Raw genomic sequence first — 19598 nt, 5'->3', positions numbered from 1 at the left:
GTTGACATAAACACGACCCATTTTATTTATTATTTTTCTATTTTGCATATCAATAAACAATAATATTGTAAATTTAAAATTTATGGTAAAAAAAAGTGCAAATGGGTGTAAAATAATTGCGTATAAACCATAAAACCTAACGCACATATCCATTTCGTCTTTCGACTAAACTTGCTAGCTCAACCTTTACCGTACCGTGGCTTTTTAGTTAAACGTGTTTATGTGCTCCATCCAAACCTAACCCGAATCCGCTTATGCTAGTTCTAAATTTACAATTTTTTTGTTATATTCTTGTTGTGTTATTTTCATTTCATGTAAAGAATTTACGACCCTAGACCACTAATAGACTTTTGAGGCTGAAACAAACATCATTAGATGTTTGTCATATGTATGTTAAATTTAACGGGTAATAAACTAATAATACTTGTTCTGTTATTTGAGGTGACGTTTGATGGAATGAGGAGTGTAGTGTTTCAAATTACCAAACTCGACTTAGTTTCTTGTTTCCAAGCTCGTTTCTTTAAAACGGTAGCGTTGTTAGCAACGTACGCAAATACTATATTCGTACGAGCCGAACACCCCCTTAGTTGTACTAATCAAGGGTTGTTTTGTGATTCAGTTCTTTTCTTGTTTTAATTGTACTTTTTCTAATGTACCCTTTTCCGATTTTAATAAATGATATGGGGCATTTAACGAACGAACAAAAGCAGGTGGGTAGGATTCAACGACGTTGGTAACATATTTTGGAATTCTTTATATCATCCAATCATTAATCATTGGCAATCATTTATTTGTAATTTTAAAGTATTAAATCTATAATTAGGTTAAAGTGAACGCCATTTTTTAAAACATTTACATAAAAAAATAATAAATTTGTTTGAAGTATATTTATTATTGCAATTAATAAGATAATAATATTATCATTCATTGGCGTAGAGGTGGTTCGCTAAATAAAAAAAAGTATTTTCATGGATTTTTAATGCAACATTGAACTAAAAAGAGTCATATATGTATTGTATGGGATTTATGGCACCAATTTAAGTTATAATAATAATAATAATAATAACTACGGTGTTAAAATTATAACTATTATAGATAATAATAGCTATAATAACTATATTAATATTTAGGGCAATAATATTAACAAAAATAATTAATATTAGTAATAATGATATTGCTAATAAATAAAATTTTATAGTAATGACAATAAAATGTAGTAAAACTAAAACAATAATAATACAAAAATTATACTATATATAAAAAAGGAAACCTAAAGCTACAGTGATTTTAGTACAAGTTCAATATTAACAGATATATATATAAAACAATATATATATCTGTTTTAGTATTTATTCTTTGAAAGTAACAAAGGTTACAAAAAAGTAAGGTGGTTTTGTCTTTTGTTTTTTAATTTGTTTTAAATACGCTAGTTTGGTTAATTATTTTTTGGGTTTAGTTTTGTATCGTAAAGAATGTAGCCGATATCAACCGAATTCACGCCAACTTACGAAAACAACGTCCGGGTGTAACAACGCGTAATAACCCCGGCGCAACGCGCCTGGTAACAACCTAGCTAATATAAATAGTAAAAGCAATACATACATATATATATATATAATAATAATAATAATAATAATAATAATATTGTTGTTATTATCATAAAATACTAATAATAATCACGCACATGGAAGGATTATCATTCCTCACTTTCGAATATTTTCCCACTGATCCATCATCTCTATTTTATTTTCCTAATGTTATGTCATTTTCTATGCATTTTTGTCAATAAATAAATATTGTGTTCTTGAAAGGGACCTCATACCTCACAAGGACATGACATAAAGTGAATGCATAATTCACACTAATGTAACTTAGGTAAAAGGTTTCGGGTCGATTCCCTTTGGTGTTCTCGCCATTTCTGTCTCGTAAAACTTTCGTTAATTTCAAATGTATTTAACTCAAGATTAGAATTCAACTTTTTACCAACTGTTTTCCTGATAAACATCTCTTTTCTGTTGCCTCAAATACAGCATACTGATTGATTTCCCGACACGTGAACAACATTTGTTCTTAATTATTAATTCATCAACGATGAGTACTTAATTAGCCCTAAACATAACAAAGGTTAGGACGTTAGGTTATGAATCCGTGATGTCTTGTACAGAAGTTGTTGAAATGCTATTTGGGGTTAAGAGGACGACAAGTACATATATTCCAATATTTGTGTCAATGGCATATGATTGGTGTATACAACATTGAATAAACATATATCAAATTTGAGGTAAGAGGTTGCTTTTCAAGGACACCCAAGTCCCCAAGGGACCCTAAAATAGTAAACCCATAGAAAATGATGTGAGAATGTATACCATTGTGAGCGTATATGTTGTTATACATTGTGTATATATACGAAGTATATGTTATACGCCGTATATGATAGGCTATATGTAGTTTGTTTCTTGTTTTGTAATTTTTCATTCAGTTGTAATAAAATTTCTTTCCTTGCTTCTTGTATTGTTTTCTTTTTATGTTATCGTTCTTCAACGATTACAACCATTCATTTACATTGCTTATACTATTAAGAATTTTTATGGTTTGTTTCGATAAGTTTTGACAAATTTTCACGGACTCGTAACAATGGTTTTTTGAAGAAATTAAACTGAATCAGGTTGGTTTGGGTTGACCGGACCATTTAAAAATTAAAACAGTTCGATTTTCACGTAAGGAATCGTAGCATAGAATTTTCGAAAGTTGTTTATAATGGTAAGCTTGAAAAATGGCGTAGCGCTTTGCTTTCAAATATTAAATGGTTTTATTATGAAAAAATAACACATAATTGATTAAATTTATATTTGTGTATATTTAGAAAGAGGTTACTCTTATATAAAAAAGGAAATATTTTTTTTCCGGCCGGTTCCAGACGATATTAAAAAGATTAAGAAACCTTTAAACTTTTGCATACAATATATATTACTTAAGGTAAGTAGAGGTGGGATTGTTGTGGAGGTTGGTGGATGATGCTCTTGTTTGTACCCACAGTAAATAAAAAATAAGGGGAAATAAAAAGGATAAATTTAATCCAATCATGTTAATTTGGATATATTTATTGCTATGATATTAAACTAGCATATCATTGGTTAAATTTATATTTATGTATATTTAGAAAAGGTTTATGAAAAAAGTGTGAAGAAAAAGAAAAAAAAGTTATCTGAATAATAAGAATACTTAGTTGTCACCTGATAACATATTATAGTTTAGACATATTCACATAATCCGTGGAGTGAAAAGCCATTTCCGTCCATGTAATTTGGTCACTTTTGTTATTTTCCTTATAAACTTTTTTTTTTCACCAATTCTGTCATTATGGTTTCTAAAAATTGTTATTTCAGTCCAATGTGTTAACATTATCCAAAAACCTTGTTGCAGTCCTCCTATATGAATTGCGCTTAGTCGATGCTCTTTAATCTCCCAAAGAGGTAAAACTTTTAAATTCATAGATATGCTTCATGATTATATAATTATAATTTCATTAATATCACATAATCCCCTTTAAAGATTTTATAAAGTAAGCATTTTTATTTCCGTATGCAGGCCAAAAAACTGTTCATCAGCTTCATGGTACATGAGTGACGGTTCTAGCTGGTGATTTTATGTTTGCACAATCATCATGGTACATTGTGAGTTATTGGGAGTTGCTATTATAATTTAAAACATTTGCATGGATAATATTGCACATTATTAAACCAATTTGTTGATTGTAGAATTGTAGAAATTTAATACATTCTTAGTTTTGGTTGGGTTACAAAGTAAAGCGATTATTATTAATACAATAACATGCTTAGTTTATACATCAATAGTCGTTTACTTACACATTCGGCTTCACCTTAGTCTATGTTCACGCGGTGTTATTTTTTCCGTGTTTTGTACGTAATCACATTTTAGTTAGTTATGGTCTTGTAGAGAACTGTTTGCCCATCTATTTCACAAACCTTGGGATCTTATCTTATGCACATGAAAAAAGAGGGTTTAAAAGTCTCATATTGACTTTCTTGGGAACCAAGACCATATAACTTTGGGCTTAAGAGTTGGTTTAAATAAAGGTTCACATAATGGATTCCGGGCCCAATCTGGTTTGAGTTTGGGAAAATAACGGTCCGGGATATGAGCTGGATCAGGCCCAATGGCCCTACTTAATCTAAAACACTAAAACCAAGCCTATGTTATAAGCAAAATTTTAAACTCACATCATCATTTAACAAGCCCATTAAAGATAGTAATTGAACAAAAGATAAAAACATTAGTAGTGTTAATTAATTAATTACTACAAAGCACAAATTACCTACTCATATCAGCATGTAGCATCAAGACGATGTCCACACATAAACAAATCAAACTTCTTCACCCGGTCCCACAACCCATACCGCTTCTCCCCGTCACTGCCACGTGTAAATTGCTTCTTTTTCGCGCCCTTCATCACTTGAACTAAACTTGTACACGTGCTACTATTACTTGTACTACTCACCGAACAACCTGTTTCGTCTTCACCACTCCAACTAATTACCACTACTCTCATCACTAACACCGTTGTTTTTCATTATTAAACTTCTTATATTGTTTTTCTTTCTTTCATTTTTGTTCACTTGCATTTCTTGTTTCATCAACTTGTCATAATACTCTTTGTTCTTTTTCTTCAACTCGGATATTTGCCCTTGAAGATCATCAATTTTACAACTCAGGTTAAGGACATATTCGTCTTCTGTTTGTTCTGTTAACACACATCTTGCAAGCTCACCCGCCTTACGTTTCATGAATAATGACTCTGATGCTAGCCTAAAGTTTTCATTACTTAAAACCACACAATCTGATTCTAAAACCTCTAGTAAACTTTTTTGTATCTCTATCTTCTTCTTTGATTCTTCCTACAGACACAAAACATAATATAAGCCCTGACGTTTAAGAGTGCATTTAGTACAAAACCAATTTTAACAGAGAAACGCACAAATACTTGTATCTGTTGCTAGCCTGATATAAGAAATGAGCCAAGCCGCATGTAGGCCAAAAGTTACTCAAAATCGGCTCTCTAAAAGCTCGAATAAAACCAAGCTTAAGCGAGCTCGAGCCGAGTTCAAGCCTAAAAATAAGTTTGTTTAATGGGCTAGCAGGGTAAACAAAATTTATTTATATAAGTTTTATTTAACATATTAAATATATATTTAAATAGTAATTTCATTATGTATAAAATAATGATAAAAACAGCCAAATAATTATATTTAAAAATATTAAAATTAAGTTTTTAAATACACTAAAAAAAATTACAAATGCTTATAAATTGTATATATAATAAACAATAAACGAGCCGAGACCAATTCGAGCTCGAATTTGAAAATCTATTTAGAACACGACCTTGAGATTTAGAAATAAAGATTGAAACTAACCAAGGTCAAGCTTTAGCTCTCACAAGTCAAAGCTCGGCTCAGCTCGTTTACTAAAATACACTTAGGTTCTCAACTTAAAATTCCTTATGTACTAAACGTTATTTTATATATGAGTATGAATGCATATTTTACCTGTATCATATTCAAATTTTGTAGCTCATCCATCACGATATGGTAGTCAACAAACTTCATAACAAGCTCTGATATCACAAACACCGCGGTATCAGCTTCTTGAGAATGGAGTGGAGATTGGCAAGAAAGTAAACTTTCCACATGATAGGAAGTACTAATGTAACATATTTGCTCTTGTTCATGCACGTGTCGTTGATGTTGTTGTTTGGATAACGCACGAGTGTAACGATCAGCTAAATAAAGGTAACGATTATAAAGATCTTGAAGTAAGGCCAAAAGTTCAGGACGCTTTCGATAATAAAAGTCTGCGCGTTCCCCAAATGTGTCCGGCTTGTACTCCCCGTTGACCGATTGTATTTTATCTTCCATGTCTGTTTTATTAACATGTGAAATATATAAATTCACCTATGTCATACAAAGTTACACACAACTTAAGCTAAATGTACCATCTAATTGGTATCGTTAAACACATTAAGAATTTAAGATGATGCCACATACGAATGTTATTAGATAGTTTTGGAACAATAAATCTAAACACGTGACTTTGATGGTCCATAACTTATGATGATTGATGGACATGTCCGTTTGATTTAATTTATTGGAATTGAAATGAAAATAATAAATAATACAAGGATGAAAGTGACCGTACGTAAAAACACAATCTTGGGTACAATCTAGGAAACAACTCCCTCCCAAATCAATTTCAAAATCAAAACCAAATTCCATACACAAAAGATTCTCCTCTGCAGCTAAAAGTAAAATTGTCTTTTCCAACATCTCATACGGTCATAAATCATAGGTGAATCTCAAATCATAAGTTTTAATATTTCGTTTAATAAAAAAATGTTTATAGAGTTTCATATGTTATTACATGGTATACAAATATAAGATGGGACTCACTAATAAGCTACTAAAAATAGGGGCGGCTCGGGCGTAGGGCGATACACGCCGGGGCACTTAATTTTTTGGGGCATAAATTTATATATATATATATATATATATGAAAAAGAAATATGTATATTTAAAGTTTTTATCTAATTAAACAATAACTAGGTTGGTCTAGCGGTATAAGTGTAAGACTTCTAATCAAAAGATTGCAAGTTCTAGTTTTATTTGAAACATTTTTAAGTTTATTTTTATACACACAATTTTTACAATTTAAATCATAACCAAGTAAGCTTATTTAAAAATTTAATTGTTTAAACCAAACAAAAAACTCATTTACATAAGACCTACTTTTTTTTCTTATAATATTTCGTTACTCGTTAAAGTCTACGGGCCTTTTTTTATTTCGGCTCGCCGAGGCATACAAATTCTCGGAGACGGCTCTGCTAAAAATTATATAATCAAAAACTAAGTAAAGTTTAAATGAGCTCGAGCCAAAATTATGTTGAAGCTAATTTATTAAATGAGTTTAAGCTCAAGTTTTACTTAATTATATCTAGCTCAACCAGGCTCACAAGTTTAGTAGTTATAAAACTATTATTTGATATATTAACATCGAATCATAAAATAATTAATAAATTATGATTTATGAACGAACCAAACTTAAAGTTAAAAACTAATGACCAGTTGAGTGTAGACTCATTTACACCCTTAATAGCTATCTGTAAACAAATATACATGACTATACGTGATAACATGATAAACCATAAATGGGTCATAATGCATTATATTCATAGATAATTCATAATGTAGGATAACATATCCCGTGAGTGTTCTTGTAAGGTTTCTCATGTATATATATCTAATTAAAAACATGTTGCCCTTGCCCTTAGTAACATGACGCATGATGAAAAGATGTTTGCCTGTCTTAGCTGTCTAGACTTATGATGTTTGCTTCCGCAAATCATAGCCGTTGATCGTCACGTGATTTCTTTGGTTTTAAGAAGATAGAAAACATTCAACTATTTGCGTTTTATGGGACGCGTTGAACTATTTTCAAAAGCATTGGATGCTTCTCAAATGAGTAGTGGCCCATTTTGAGACAATAAATTCTAGATAGTAATTGTTATCACGAAAAAAAGGTTGTTGGATATAATATTGTAAAAGATAAATATATCAAATCAATACTCTTTTAAGTTCTTCATTTTCCTCATTTCTAGGGTCACTTGCAAATTATGCTCTTTTAACTTTAATAACTACACTAAACCCCCCTAATGAAGTTTACATGTAACACTTATCGTCATTTCAGCTTACAGAAGTTAGATTTTTTTTGTTAAGTTTTAGTTAACAGGACTAAACTACCTTTTCTTTTAAAAAAACCAAAACAGAACACGAGTCTGGTTTAAAATATTATAACCGTTTTCTTGCAATAAAGGGTTTTATAAAAATAAACTGAAAATCTCATGTTTTTTGGTGGACACGACGAAAGTGTAACTATGGACATTCAGCGTATTTATTGAAGTTAAATGACAATCTCTAGTGACTCAAACATAAATGGCGTTATTTGTAATTTACTAAATGGGCAATTTCATATAATAGTAATTAAGTTTCAAAAGTGTTTCAATTAGGTCACACAATTTTAAAAAGTGTTTCAATTAAGTCACTCAACTTTTATATTTTAGTAAATTAAAGGTTTTAACATGTTTTTTTTAACGTTTTTCTTTTTTGTTTCATATAAGAAATCTTTTTAAATTTTTTTTAAGTTAATGTTGAGTGGCGACGTGAATTTTATTTTTTATTTTTGAATTTTAATATAATTAACGTTTTTTAAATTTAACTACATATCCTTCATTTCTTTCTTGATGCACAAAAAAATCGGTGTGACTCGATTTAGAGATTTAATGACGCGATTTGAGAAAAATATGCATGAGTGACCTAATTTGAACATTTTTTTAAGGTTGGTTACTATAAAAATGTATATTAACGGTAAAATTTTATGATTAATCTATACTATATATAATGCATGAGTGAATGACCTCTTAAATTTTAAGAGGTACACACACTATTGCATAAATTACAATCTTTAATGCATACAAATTTGAAAATGTATGGGTAATATAGTATTTTAGACATTATGTACGGTTAAGAATATTTAGTTTTGAAAATATATAAAATTATGATCCTTTAACTTCAACAAAACTTTGTTAATTTATCAAGTAGTTACAATTAAACCCCTTAACTTTACCCATTTATTTGATAAATTCATTAAATTTTTTTATTTCTTCTATATCTTTTAATATATTATGTTTTTAAAAAAACCGACTTTACCATTGCAACGTGCTTAATTTTGTCGACGTTTCAATGTAAATTTTATTTTATTTTGAGATGTTTATGATAATGTACAAGTCAATTAAGCATAAGAGTACAACTCAAATATGCACTTATAAACATCAAATATAATTACAAATTTAACCTCTCAACTATATTCAACTTTTGTAAGTTTAATTAATAATATTATCCTTCCACCTCCTTAAATTTACCCATATATTCATATATATTTTCTTTTTTCTTTGTTTTTCTTTTATCTCTTTGAATATATAAATTTTAATAAATTTCAACCTTACAATCATGACACATTTATTTTTGCTGACGTTCCGATGTAAGATTTACCAAATATATATGTGCATGGAATAAAATAAAATGATTTCGTGTCACTTTAAAAGAAGTATAAATTTTGGTGAGTTTTGATAATTTATTTAAAATACTTTTTGTTGATTTTGGTTAACGATCAATGACTTTAATAGGTCAAAACGCGTTCGAGTATCACGGGCTGTAAGCCAAACAGGTTGGCTCTAGGTGGACATTAAATCTTTGGTTGTCTATGAAGATTGCAAACACGAGTCTTGGGAAAGTTGATTTCAGGGGCTGATCTGGATCTACGATGTAAGTAGTGGGGTTGCGGGATCCCCTCCACCCCGACAGTGAACCCCGTGGGAAAAAAACTCTTAATCCGTCACTGGTTGATGTTTCATATACACACACAATGAAGGTTATGAAACCATTTGTTCGAGTTTTATTGTCTACTATATTCTTAAAAGAAGTACCCATATGTATTATTGTATTTTATGCTATCTCATTTAAAAGATTTTGAGAATTCAACTTATTTTTATATTTATTTACAGATGTCAATAAAATGACTAAGCCTCACTCAAATGGTCTAGGAAAAAAAAGGTACATTTGATTATATGTTCAAAAATGAATATGTTTTATTAATCATTTGTTAATATTGGTTTGATATTTTTTATCTTTATGATCTGATTATTACATGTCTTGTAACTACTAAAAATCGTTTAAACATATTATCGTCACCGCAGCATCGCGCGGGTTTAACGCTAGTAAGTAAAAACGAGTGAAAAACTGAAATAGCAAGAGTGTATAGTTTTTAAACATAGCATGAGAAGTCGTGAACCAAATCTACTTTTGACATTTAATATATCTGCTTTTCTACTTTATAACCATTTCCAAGAAAATAATAAAAAGAAAAGACACAAAATCACAATAATTTCAAACGTAACGAGTTAGACATAGGGGTGTTTGGTTATCTCTGAATGGATCCATTCAGAGGTTGAGATCTGATTCGCTCAGATATTGGAGCGTTTGTTTCACAAAAAGCTAGTATCTGAATGGCTGAATGGCCTCTTACCCATTCAGCCAAAAATCATCGTTGAATGAAAAATTGTCCACAATTACCCCTATGCTCCATGAAGAAACATGAAATGAATCTGACCTGATCCATGACGATGTTCCCCGGTCTTCGAGATGAACGAACCACGACTCGATCTTCTTCTCCGGTAGCTTGAGATCTAACCAAATCTCGGATCGTCTTCTCCGCTCAGATCTGCAATGGCTTTTGGGGGTGTGGAGGTGACTGCTAAGAAATCTCGAGGATCTCTTGTTTACAGACACAAAAATGATTATGGTGGTGGCTCTTATTGAGAACAACAACCACCTTAATAAGGAGGTGGATTATATAGGGAGCCTCATGGCCACCATCATGGTACCCTAATGGGCCTAGCCCAGTTAGGGTTACCTCCACAAAACCCCCTCAGCCCAATAATATTGTATTAGTCCATATAATAAAATAAGCCAGACATAATAAATTAAGGTCGTAAGCCGGGTTTAGTACCATACCCCTACAAGCCCCCCAAGTCCAGTGTTGCTCCTAGGCGTGCAAGCGTTTAGGTGGAACGCTGGACTTCATAAGGTGTGTTAGGATATGAGGCGGTTTTTTCCCCTTTCTTCGGCCTTGTCTTAATTGTCTTTGAGTTTTGAGAGGTTTTCTCCATGATGGTGACATGTTGTGATCCTTATGATAATAATGGTGCACTGGCATGAATAAGATATAGCACGCATCATAACAATAGTGGCGCGGGGCCTGATAAAAAATAGAGTGCGCATCTCGATAATAATGTAATGCAACTTGCGCGCGAGGCAGCTTACGAGCTATAAAAATAATAAAGCTTGCGCGCGAGGCGACTTACGAGCTATAAAATAATGAAGCATGCGCGAGTTGCGGCTTATGAGCTATAATATGATGATAATGACTGGCCCACAAGGGCCTCTTCTACGCAGGATGACTATCCCGGCTTGTCTTCAAAATAATAATGGAGTCACAAACGGCCAGATAATAATAACAATGTCATAGGTGCTTGTGCGACTCGTAGCCGAACCTGCAAAAACATATCAACTAAAAGTGGATGTATTACAAGGTTCGCAGCCTCGGGCAAATAATGAGGTGTGCCCAACCTACGTTGGCTCGTGGCCGTTTGGGATATTATTAGGCTCCCGACCTTTATGTTTGGCGTGTGGCCATGTGGGATATTATTAGGCTTCCGACCTTTATGTTTGGCGCGTGGCCATGTGGGTTTATAAGGATTCCCAACCTTTAAGTGTGGCGCGTAGCCGTATGGGTTTATGATGATTCCCAACCTTTAAGTGTGGCGCGTGGCCGTTTGGGATATTATTAGGCTCCCGACCTTTATGTTTAGCGTGTGGCCATGTGAGATATTATTAGGCTCCCGACCTTTATGTTTGGCGCGTGGCCATGTGGGTTTATAAGGATTCCCAACCTTTAAGTGTGGCGCGTAGCCGTATGGGTTTATGATGATTCCCAACCTTTAAGTGTGGCGCGTAGCCGTATGGGTTTATGAGGATTCCCAACCTTTAAGTGTGGCGCGTAGCCGTATGGGTTTATGAGGATTCCCAACCTTTAAGTGTGGCGCGTAGCCGTATGGGTTTATGAGGATTCCCAACCTTTAAGTGTGGCGCGTAGCGTATGGGTTTATGAGGATTCCCAACCTTTAAGTATGGCGCGTATTGAGGACCCGCGGATGCGCATACATGGCAGCAGAATGCTGATTCGCGGCGCGCATGCATGGCGGCATACTAAGGATCCGCGGATGCGCATACATGGCAGCAGAAATGATCCACGGCGCGCAAGCATGGCAGCGTTGTGAGGATTCGCGGGTGCGCATGCATGGCAGCGTATTGAGGACCCGCGGATGCGCATACATGGCAGCAGAATGTTGATTCACGGCGCGCAAGCATGGCAGCGTAGTGAGGATTCGCGGGTGCGCATGCATGGCAGCGTATTGAGGACCCGCGGATGCGCATACATGGCAGCAGAATGCTGATTCGCGGCGCGCAAGCATGGCGGCATACTAAGGATCCGCGGATGCGTATACATGGCAGCAGAATGTTGATCCACGGCGCGCAAGCATGCGCGCGTAGTGAGGATTCGCGGGTGCGCATGCATGGCAGCGTATTGAGGACCCGCGGATGCGCATACATGGCAGCAGAATGTTGATTCACGGCGCGCAAGCATGGCAGCGTAGTGAGGATTCGCGGGCGCGCGTGCATGGCGGCGGAATGGTGACCCGCTGGAGAGCATGCATGGTGGCAGTCTCGATCCCGGCGGCGCGTACGTATGGTGGCGGAATGGCAGAAAGTTGAGCGCACATGCATGTCGGGAGTTGAGCGCGCATGCATGGCGGAGAGTTGAGCGCGCATGCATGGCGAAGGGTTGAGCGCGCATGTGCTTTGCCTTAGGTATTTGTATGGTCCAGCTGCGCAATACGTAGGATGGATGCTATGAGTAATTTGAGCTAAGGCTCATATTATTGGGCTAAGGCCCTAACGTTTTAGAGTTAAAACTCGTTAACGCGTCTAAGCTTGAAGCTCGCGCATGTATGTTTTACTTCGTTTTATTTTTAGTTTGATGTCAATACAATGTTGTCATATTGCTCAAAATTAATAAAGGGAAGTGTGAAACATGTATGCAAAAGGTAATAGAACGCATGTTAAGAAAAAATAGAGCGTATCATTATTCATAATGGCTTAAAAAGCCTTGATTACGAACTTGACAACTTTTACATGAAACATTTTCTAAGTTGTGCTGCGTTCATGTGCGCGGGATCTTCCATAGGTGGTGGAATGTTGATCCGCGGCTGTGCGCATGCATAGCGGCGGAGTGGTGACTCGCGGGCGCGCATGCATCGCGGCGAAGTCTTGATCCTCGGCAGTGTGCATGCATGGAAGCAAAGACTTGATCCTTGGCAGTGCACATGCATGGCGGCGGAGTCGTGACTCGCGAGCGCGCATGCATGGCTGCAAAGTTTTGATCCTCGGCAGTGCGCATGCATGGCGGTGGAGTCTTCTGCGTAAAACCAAGGACATGGAGTCGTCTTCCGACCCACATAGTGGTTTCCGCGGGCGTGCATGCATGGTGGCACACAGATGTTGACCCGCGGTAAGTGACCCTCAATGAACGGAGTTGGCCCGCAGGAACGTGCATGCGGGAATGCTTACATAATACGCGGGAGTGTTTTAGAGTGTCAAAGCTTGCACTTGGTTCTTGGAACTATATTTGCATTCTGGAGCGTACAAAAAGTTTGCGGGAGGCGGAAATGACCCGCCGTGATTTTGCCCGGAGCTTTTGCATAATCCGCGAAAGTCGTGGGGTGTACCCGCCAGACTTTTCTTGCAGCCCGCGAAACTTGAATTGATCAGCGAAAGAGTATAAACGACCCGCGGGGTTGAAGTTCACCTTCCGAAACGCTTATGTTACCCGCGGTGATCGTGTCGGGGCTTTAACTTGGCCTGTGGGAGCCGAACCTGACCGGCTATTTCTTTGCTCAGAGCGTACACGTGACCCGCGGAAGCTTTCTTGTGACTCGCAGAGGTTGTACTTAAGCTGCTGGAGTTTCTCGCCATGACCCGCGGAGGTCAGATTTGATCCGCGGTTGCGCGTTAGTGACCCGTGGTATGTGAGGTTGGTCCCTTCCAACATTTAAGTGACCCGCTAGAGTTATTCCTTGATCCGCGGAAGCTGAAGTTGACCTTCAAGGCTTTGATTGCGCCTTGCGGGAACTTTGCTCACGGCTAGAGTTATTCCTTATCGCCGGGAGCGCGCATGCAACCCGCTGTGGCGGAGAGTAATCTCTGGGAGCGCATGCAACCCGCTGTGGCGGAGAGTAATCGCCGGGAGCGCGCATGCAACCCGCTGTGGCGGAGAGTAATCGCCGGGAGCGCGCATGCAACCCGCTGTGGCGGAGAGTAATCGCCGGGAGCGCGCATGCAACCCGCTGTGGCGGAGTCTTCTGCGCAAAACCAACGGCATGGATTTGTCTTTCGACCCGCATAGTGGTTTCCGCGTGGATTGTAGGGCGGCGGAGAATGTCATTTTGAGGCTGTACACAGCCTGTCATTCTCCTGTGTATTCCTTTTTTACACCCAATTTTTGCTTTGTGACTATAGATCTAGAACTTATTCCAGCATTGAACACTGAAAAATCAGATCTGGATCCGGCACCCATTGCGTATGAACGCAGATCTAGAGAGACAAACAAGAATATCGAACGTAACTGTTGCTCAAACGGAATCAGATATGAAGGAATTAGAACCAGATCTAACCTCCGTCACTCTAGAAACACAGATCGGGACATGAAACGGGGAAGATTGAGGTGTGGTTCGTTACCGTCCCACGGATGGCGCCAATGAAGAAACATGAAATGAATCTGACCTGATCCATGACGATGTTCCCCGGTCTTCGAGATGAACGAACCACGACTCGATCTTCTTCTCCGGTAGCTTGAGATCTAACCAAATCTCGGATCGTCTTCTCCGCTCAGATCTGCAATGGCTTTTGGGGGTGTGGAGGTGACTGCTAAGAAATCTCGAGGATCTCTTGTTTACAGACACAAAAATGATTATGGTGGTGGCTCTTATTGAGAACAACAACCACCTTAATAAGGAGGTGGATTATATAGGGAGCCTCATGGCCACCATCATGGTACCCTAATGGGCCTAGCCCAGTTAGGGTTACCTCCACAAAACCCCCTCAGCCCAATAATATTGTATTAGTCCATATAATAAAATAAGCCAGACACAATAAATTAAGGTCGTAAGCCGGGTTTAGTACCATACCCCTACACTCCACGCCCACCACCACCATCATCCTCGTGATCTCTCGCTCAATTTCTGTCTGATTTGAAACACAACCATGTACTATTTTTGTTTCTTAATCTATTTAAGCTCTTCTCTTTCCCTACCACTGATCGATTCATCTGTTCTTATGGTTCGATTCTTATGGTTCGAACCAGGGTTTGTGAACGAATTAGGGATTTCTACTTATTCTTCGATTATATTAGAAATCAATCAACATCTATAAATCTATGAGGTTGTGAACGAATTAGAAATTTATGTTGCTATTGTAGTTTGGTTCAATTTGGTTTCAGTAGATTGCTTGTTCAAATCGACTGATTAATAATAGTTTTATATTTAGAACGTTAATCTAATAGTTTGTTGTGCAGTGTGCACACAAGTTGTTTGATAAAATGCTTAGACCAAACTCACATCAATATAAGATGATCAATATCAGTTTTACTTTTGGGCATCAGCCTCTTACTGTAAGATTTAGGTTTGGTTTGGTTTGGTTCTTTCTTTAAATTGTAGAAAGGCATGATGGACACTAATTAAAACTTTGTTAAACAGTGAACTTGGTTAAAACTTTGGAACACAACATGCATGACAACTAAAGCATGGTGTAGGATTAAAATAAAGGCGGAGGTGTAGAAGAACAAAATGGAGGGAAACCTCAAGTTGAGGGGAGACGGACATGCATTGCAGTCGGCAACACTGCATTTGTTCTTGTTGTCGTGTCAGATACTAACCGAAAATATCATAAGCGGGCTGTCGTTGTTTTCGCCTCCTGTTAGATCTTTAGTACCCATGTTGTATGCGGTTAGGAGGAACTTTGTAATATTGGATTGGGTTCAAGATGTGTGGATAAGCAAGTCACTCGCTCCACAAGCGGAAATCAAGGTAATATACATGATTGTGGATGAAACTGAAAAAACCGAAAAAGCTAAACCAGAAAAAAACCAACGAGAGTTATGGTTCTGTTTTGGTTTGTAAGAAATAAAACCGTAAAATTTATAAATTCATATTCTTTATGTTAATTATAAAAGTTTAATAAATATGTAAATTACTTTAGTATACTTAACTAATTAAATAAAAATATAATTTAGCCACATGTTCATTATTTTGGCCAATATTTTTCATCGTTCAAAATTTTCAAGCTTAAATGGCAAAACCGAAAATAAAAAAACCAAAACGAACGATTTTTAATAATTTAAAAACTGAAATTTCAATTTTTGGTTCGTTCTTCAAATAGTGATTTTGCTTCATAGCAATAGGTGTCGTAGACTCGTAGCAATAGATAGACGAGGCGCTCAAATTTAAGCGCATGCGTCATATGCTAACTAAAACTAAACACGAACCTTAAACCGAAAACCTTCAGTTCAAGCGGAGAATGGTTAAACAGAATGGGCTATGGAGTACAAGTTATAGAAACTACTTCAACATTAAACGTAACATGGTTGGCTATGGATATTCCAATATGGCCTATTAAAAAGCAGGATGTATTTCATTCAACACAAATATTTCATAGGGGTAAGATAGTTATTTTGCTCAGTTATTCAGATGTCCAACCAAACAGACTTAACTGGCTCAGCACTTACTGGTTCAGTGCCTCTTAACCATTCAGACCTCTTACTAGTTCAGCACTTAATGGTTCAGAAGTTGCTAAACAGCCCCATAATGACATAATGTAAAACAAGAAGTCCTCACCAGAAATCGTTAGTAGGAGCCATGAAGGCTTACTAGTGAACCTGCTTTTGCTCCGTCGTGTCTGTTCCGATGAAGGCGAAGACGACGTTGTTCCGTCAACAGTGGAGCCGCTGCTTGAGTATGTTACGGGCAACATAACATCAACCGGCCCTATAACCTGCAAAATACTAAAGTCATTTTATAATTAAATTATATGTAACACAATAATATTAAAGTCATTGCTAATTTGTGTAGGTAAATGCAGAATAAAATAAAGAATGGTTTAATACACACCAAACATGGGTCTCAACTTTTAAGTTTCAACAACAATTAGACACACAAACATTTAATGCACACCAAATCATTGTGTACCAATTTCGGAAAGTTGTTCGGTTTCGGTTTTCGACTTGGGTTTTGAAAATTTTGGCCGAAATTATTTTATATTATTTGGGTCTAAATCGTTTTGTAAATTAATAATTAATTGATTTTTATACATTTGAGTAAAAATACGAGTTTCTGTTTTTCCGGTTTTTTTAAAAACATGTGAAACCAAAACGGCAAAACTAAACCATAAGAACATAAAAGCAAACCATAGAAGGAAATTATATTAAATATGAACGTTTTATAGTTCAAAATTCGATAAGATAACACGAAAATAGACGATAATATTAATATCTACCTTTGCCGGAGTTTGGTTGCGAATTGCTATAGTTATGGAATGAAAGTGGCCGGAGATCAGACAAGAGGTGATGGCTGGTGGTGTATGAAATAAGTTGGTGTTAACATAAGTCACATAATAACTGATTTGATAAATGTGAACTTGTAGGTATGAGTTTTGGGCTTTTGTAGACTTGAGTTAAAGTGATGCCAAAATCCCGCAAACACTAGTTTGATTTTCAAAATTTGGATGGTGCCACGTGTTATTTGGCTTTTCTTTTAAAGTTTTGTATTTGAATAAAAGTGAAAAAAAAATAACAAAGTATTAACAATGGATAATGGGAAACGAATGTAGCTTTTATAAGTTAGCCTTACATAGTTACATGATATTGTCACAAACACAGATTGATATCTTCATAATACTCAAAACAACTGAATACACCAGATTTGATTACAATACGAAATCAAACAGAAAATATATGAACACCCTAATTCAAGATGAAAGAAGTAGAGAGAGAAATTATATGTGTGAAGTGAGAATGAATCGTCGAAGTCTCTCAAACTCTTTCCTGAGAACTTTCAGATATATATTGACTAACACACAAACGGGCCTGAATCCTGATGACACAAATAAGCCCAAAGCAACAGCAACAGCAACAGCAACAGCAACAGCAAAAGCAAAAGCAAAAGCAAAAGCAACAGCCCAATCCATCATCAGCTCATATATTTTTTAGACATACAACACAACCAAAAAATATACCAGAGAAACAATTAATACCAAACATCCTATCCTAGATATGTATGATAATGAATTGTAAGGAATATTTTATACGATTATATATTTATATGTTTGACATTGAATTGAAACAAATACATATTTTATATTTCAACAGATATGCATGTACTTGGGTTGAGAGAGAGAGAGAGAGAGCCGCTCAACATCGAGGATAAAATTCGTGTTGATGAGAGATGAGCCTTATGTGAGCCGTATTTTAGTATGTTGGGTTGGACATGTATGGCATGGGTTGCGGTCTTGCTGATTGAAGAAACACTAATCGACCCCGAGCAGATTACGGATAATCTGGGGGTTAAATAGATGTTTCCCACGAGGGGTTAGACCCGGCAAAGATGGTTCTTCTGATAACCTGCAAAACAGACACTGTGAGCTCGTCACTGAGAGGGGGGGTACCTCCTTGTGACCACCCTCCGGCGTGAGAATCAGACTAGATTGCTCTTGAATATAAGTGTATATTAAGAGATTGCTAGAGCAGATATCAGGTATAAGATGTAAGATACAAGATAAGATGAGATGATCATACCATTTGGGGTATTTATAGCCGAAGGTAGGTTTCCATGAGGGTATAGCCGGTTGAATAGTATTCCTGTTCTACCAACTGTGGCCCACGCACGTGCCATGCTGGTAGTTGGTGGGTAGGCAGCGGCTGACAGTGATCAGGCCTGCTGTGTACTATTCCTTTTCCACCAACTGTAGGCTATGCACGTGGTATGACAGGAGTTGGTGAGTAGGTAGCGGCTAATAGTGACATACAGTACAAGTGCATGCTGCTCGCCATACTGTTGTCAATGGGCTGTCGTATCTCTGGTCAGATCTTTTGCCCATACCTCGTCAGGTACAGTACAAAAGATCTTCCAGTATCGTACGGACTGGCTCATTTGGGCGGGAGTATTCCCCCTCCCGCCTTTGTGCGGGATTGTTCCCGGCTTTGCTCATTCCTTCAGGTGACTACTGAATTATTGAGAGCTAAGTGCCTTGTGCGTGTAGCCTTGCTGCGCGGGTGGCCTTCCCTGATGGCTTGTATCCGCAGCTGCGGGAACAGGCGGAGTACTTCACCATTGGGAGGCATTTCCTGCGGGAACAGCTTGCGTACTGCGCGTAAGGACGTCACGTCTCTGAGCATGGTGGGTCCTGCGGATCCAGTTGGTTTCTGCGCAGACGTCTCTCTTCAAGGTGAGTCCTGTGGGTCCAACTGGGCTCTGCTGGGACCTACCTCTTCAAGTCCCCCCAGTCCAATGTTCTTCTCATGAGTGTTTAATAAGTGAGGTGAACTTTTGGACTTAAGCAAAGGGTTTTTGAAAAGGGTTTAGTTTTAAGGTTTTCCATGGGGATTCTTCCCGCGGAAGTCCTTATGTCACTTGCAGAAATTCCCGACTTTCCTGCTTGATCTTTGGGTATGATGCGGGTAGGTCTGTAACCTCCTCGCAAGTCAGGAGCGTTGAGTCACACTTGTGTGGATTCTCCATGAGGTTTTGGTAGTTTTGAACATAGTGATCAATTATGTTAAAACCACCAATTCCATCTTGAAGC

The 19598-nt window shown here is 36.8% G+C and overlaps 1 protein-coding gene across 1 annotated transcript; it reads right to left on the bottom strand.

Annotated features, from left to right (window-relative positions):
- Window positions 1-4207: 4207 nt before the first annotated feature.
- LOC143600737 (kinase-interacting family protein-like) lies at window positions 4208-17002 on the bottom strand. The gene is made up of 3 exons (XM_077078340.1): window positions 16637-17002; window positions 5565-5935; window positions 4208-4916 (listed from the first exon to the last, which is right to left on the bottom strand). The coding sequence occupies exons 1-3, from the start codon at window positions 16770-16772 to the stop codon at window positions 4551-4553; spliced, it is 873 nt and encodes a 290-aa protein (XP_076934455.1). The 5' UTR covers window positions 16773-17002; the 3' UTR covers window positions 4208-4550.
- Between the last annotated feature and the right edge of the window lie 2596 nt (window positions 17003-19598).

This window comes from Bidens hawaiensis, unplaced genomic scaffold, assembly GCF_021521415.1.
Source record: "Bidens hawaiensis isolate Kalapana, Puna unplaced genomic scaffold, B.hawaiensis_p1.1 tig00054859_1, whole genome shotgun sequence".
NCBI classification, from domain to species: Eukaryota; Viridiplantae; Streptophyta; class Magnoliopsida; order Asterales; family Asteraceae; genus Bidens; species Bidens hawaiensis.
Note: the sequence above shows the minus strand (reverse complement) of the source record. Positions and strands in the feature narration are given on the sequence as shown.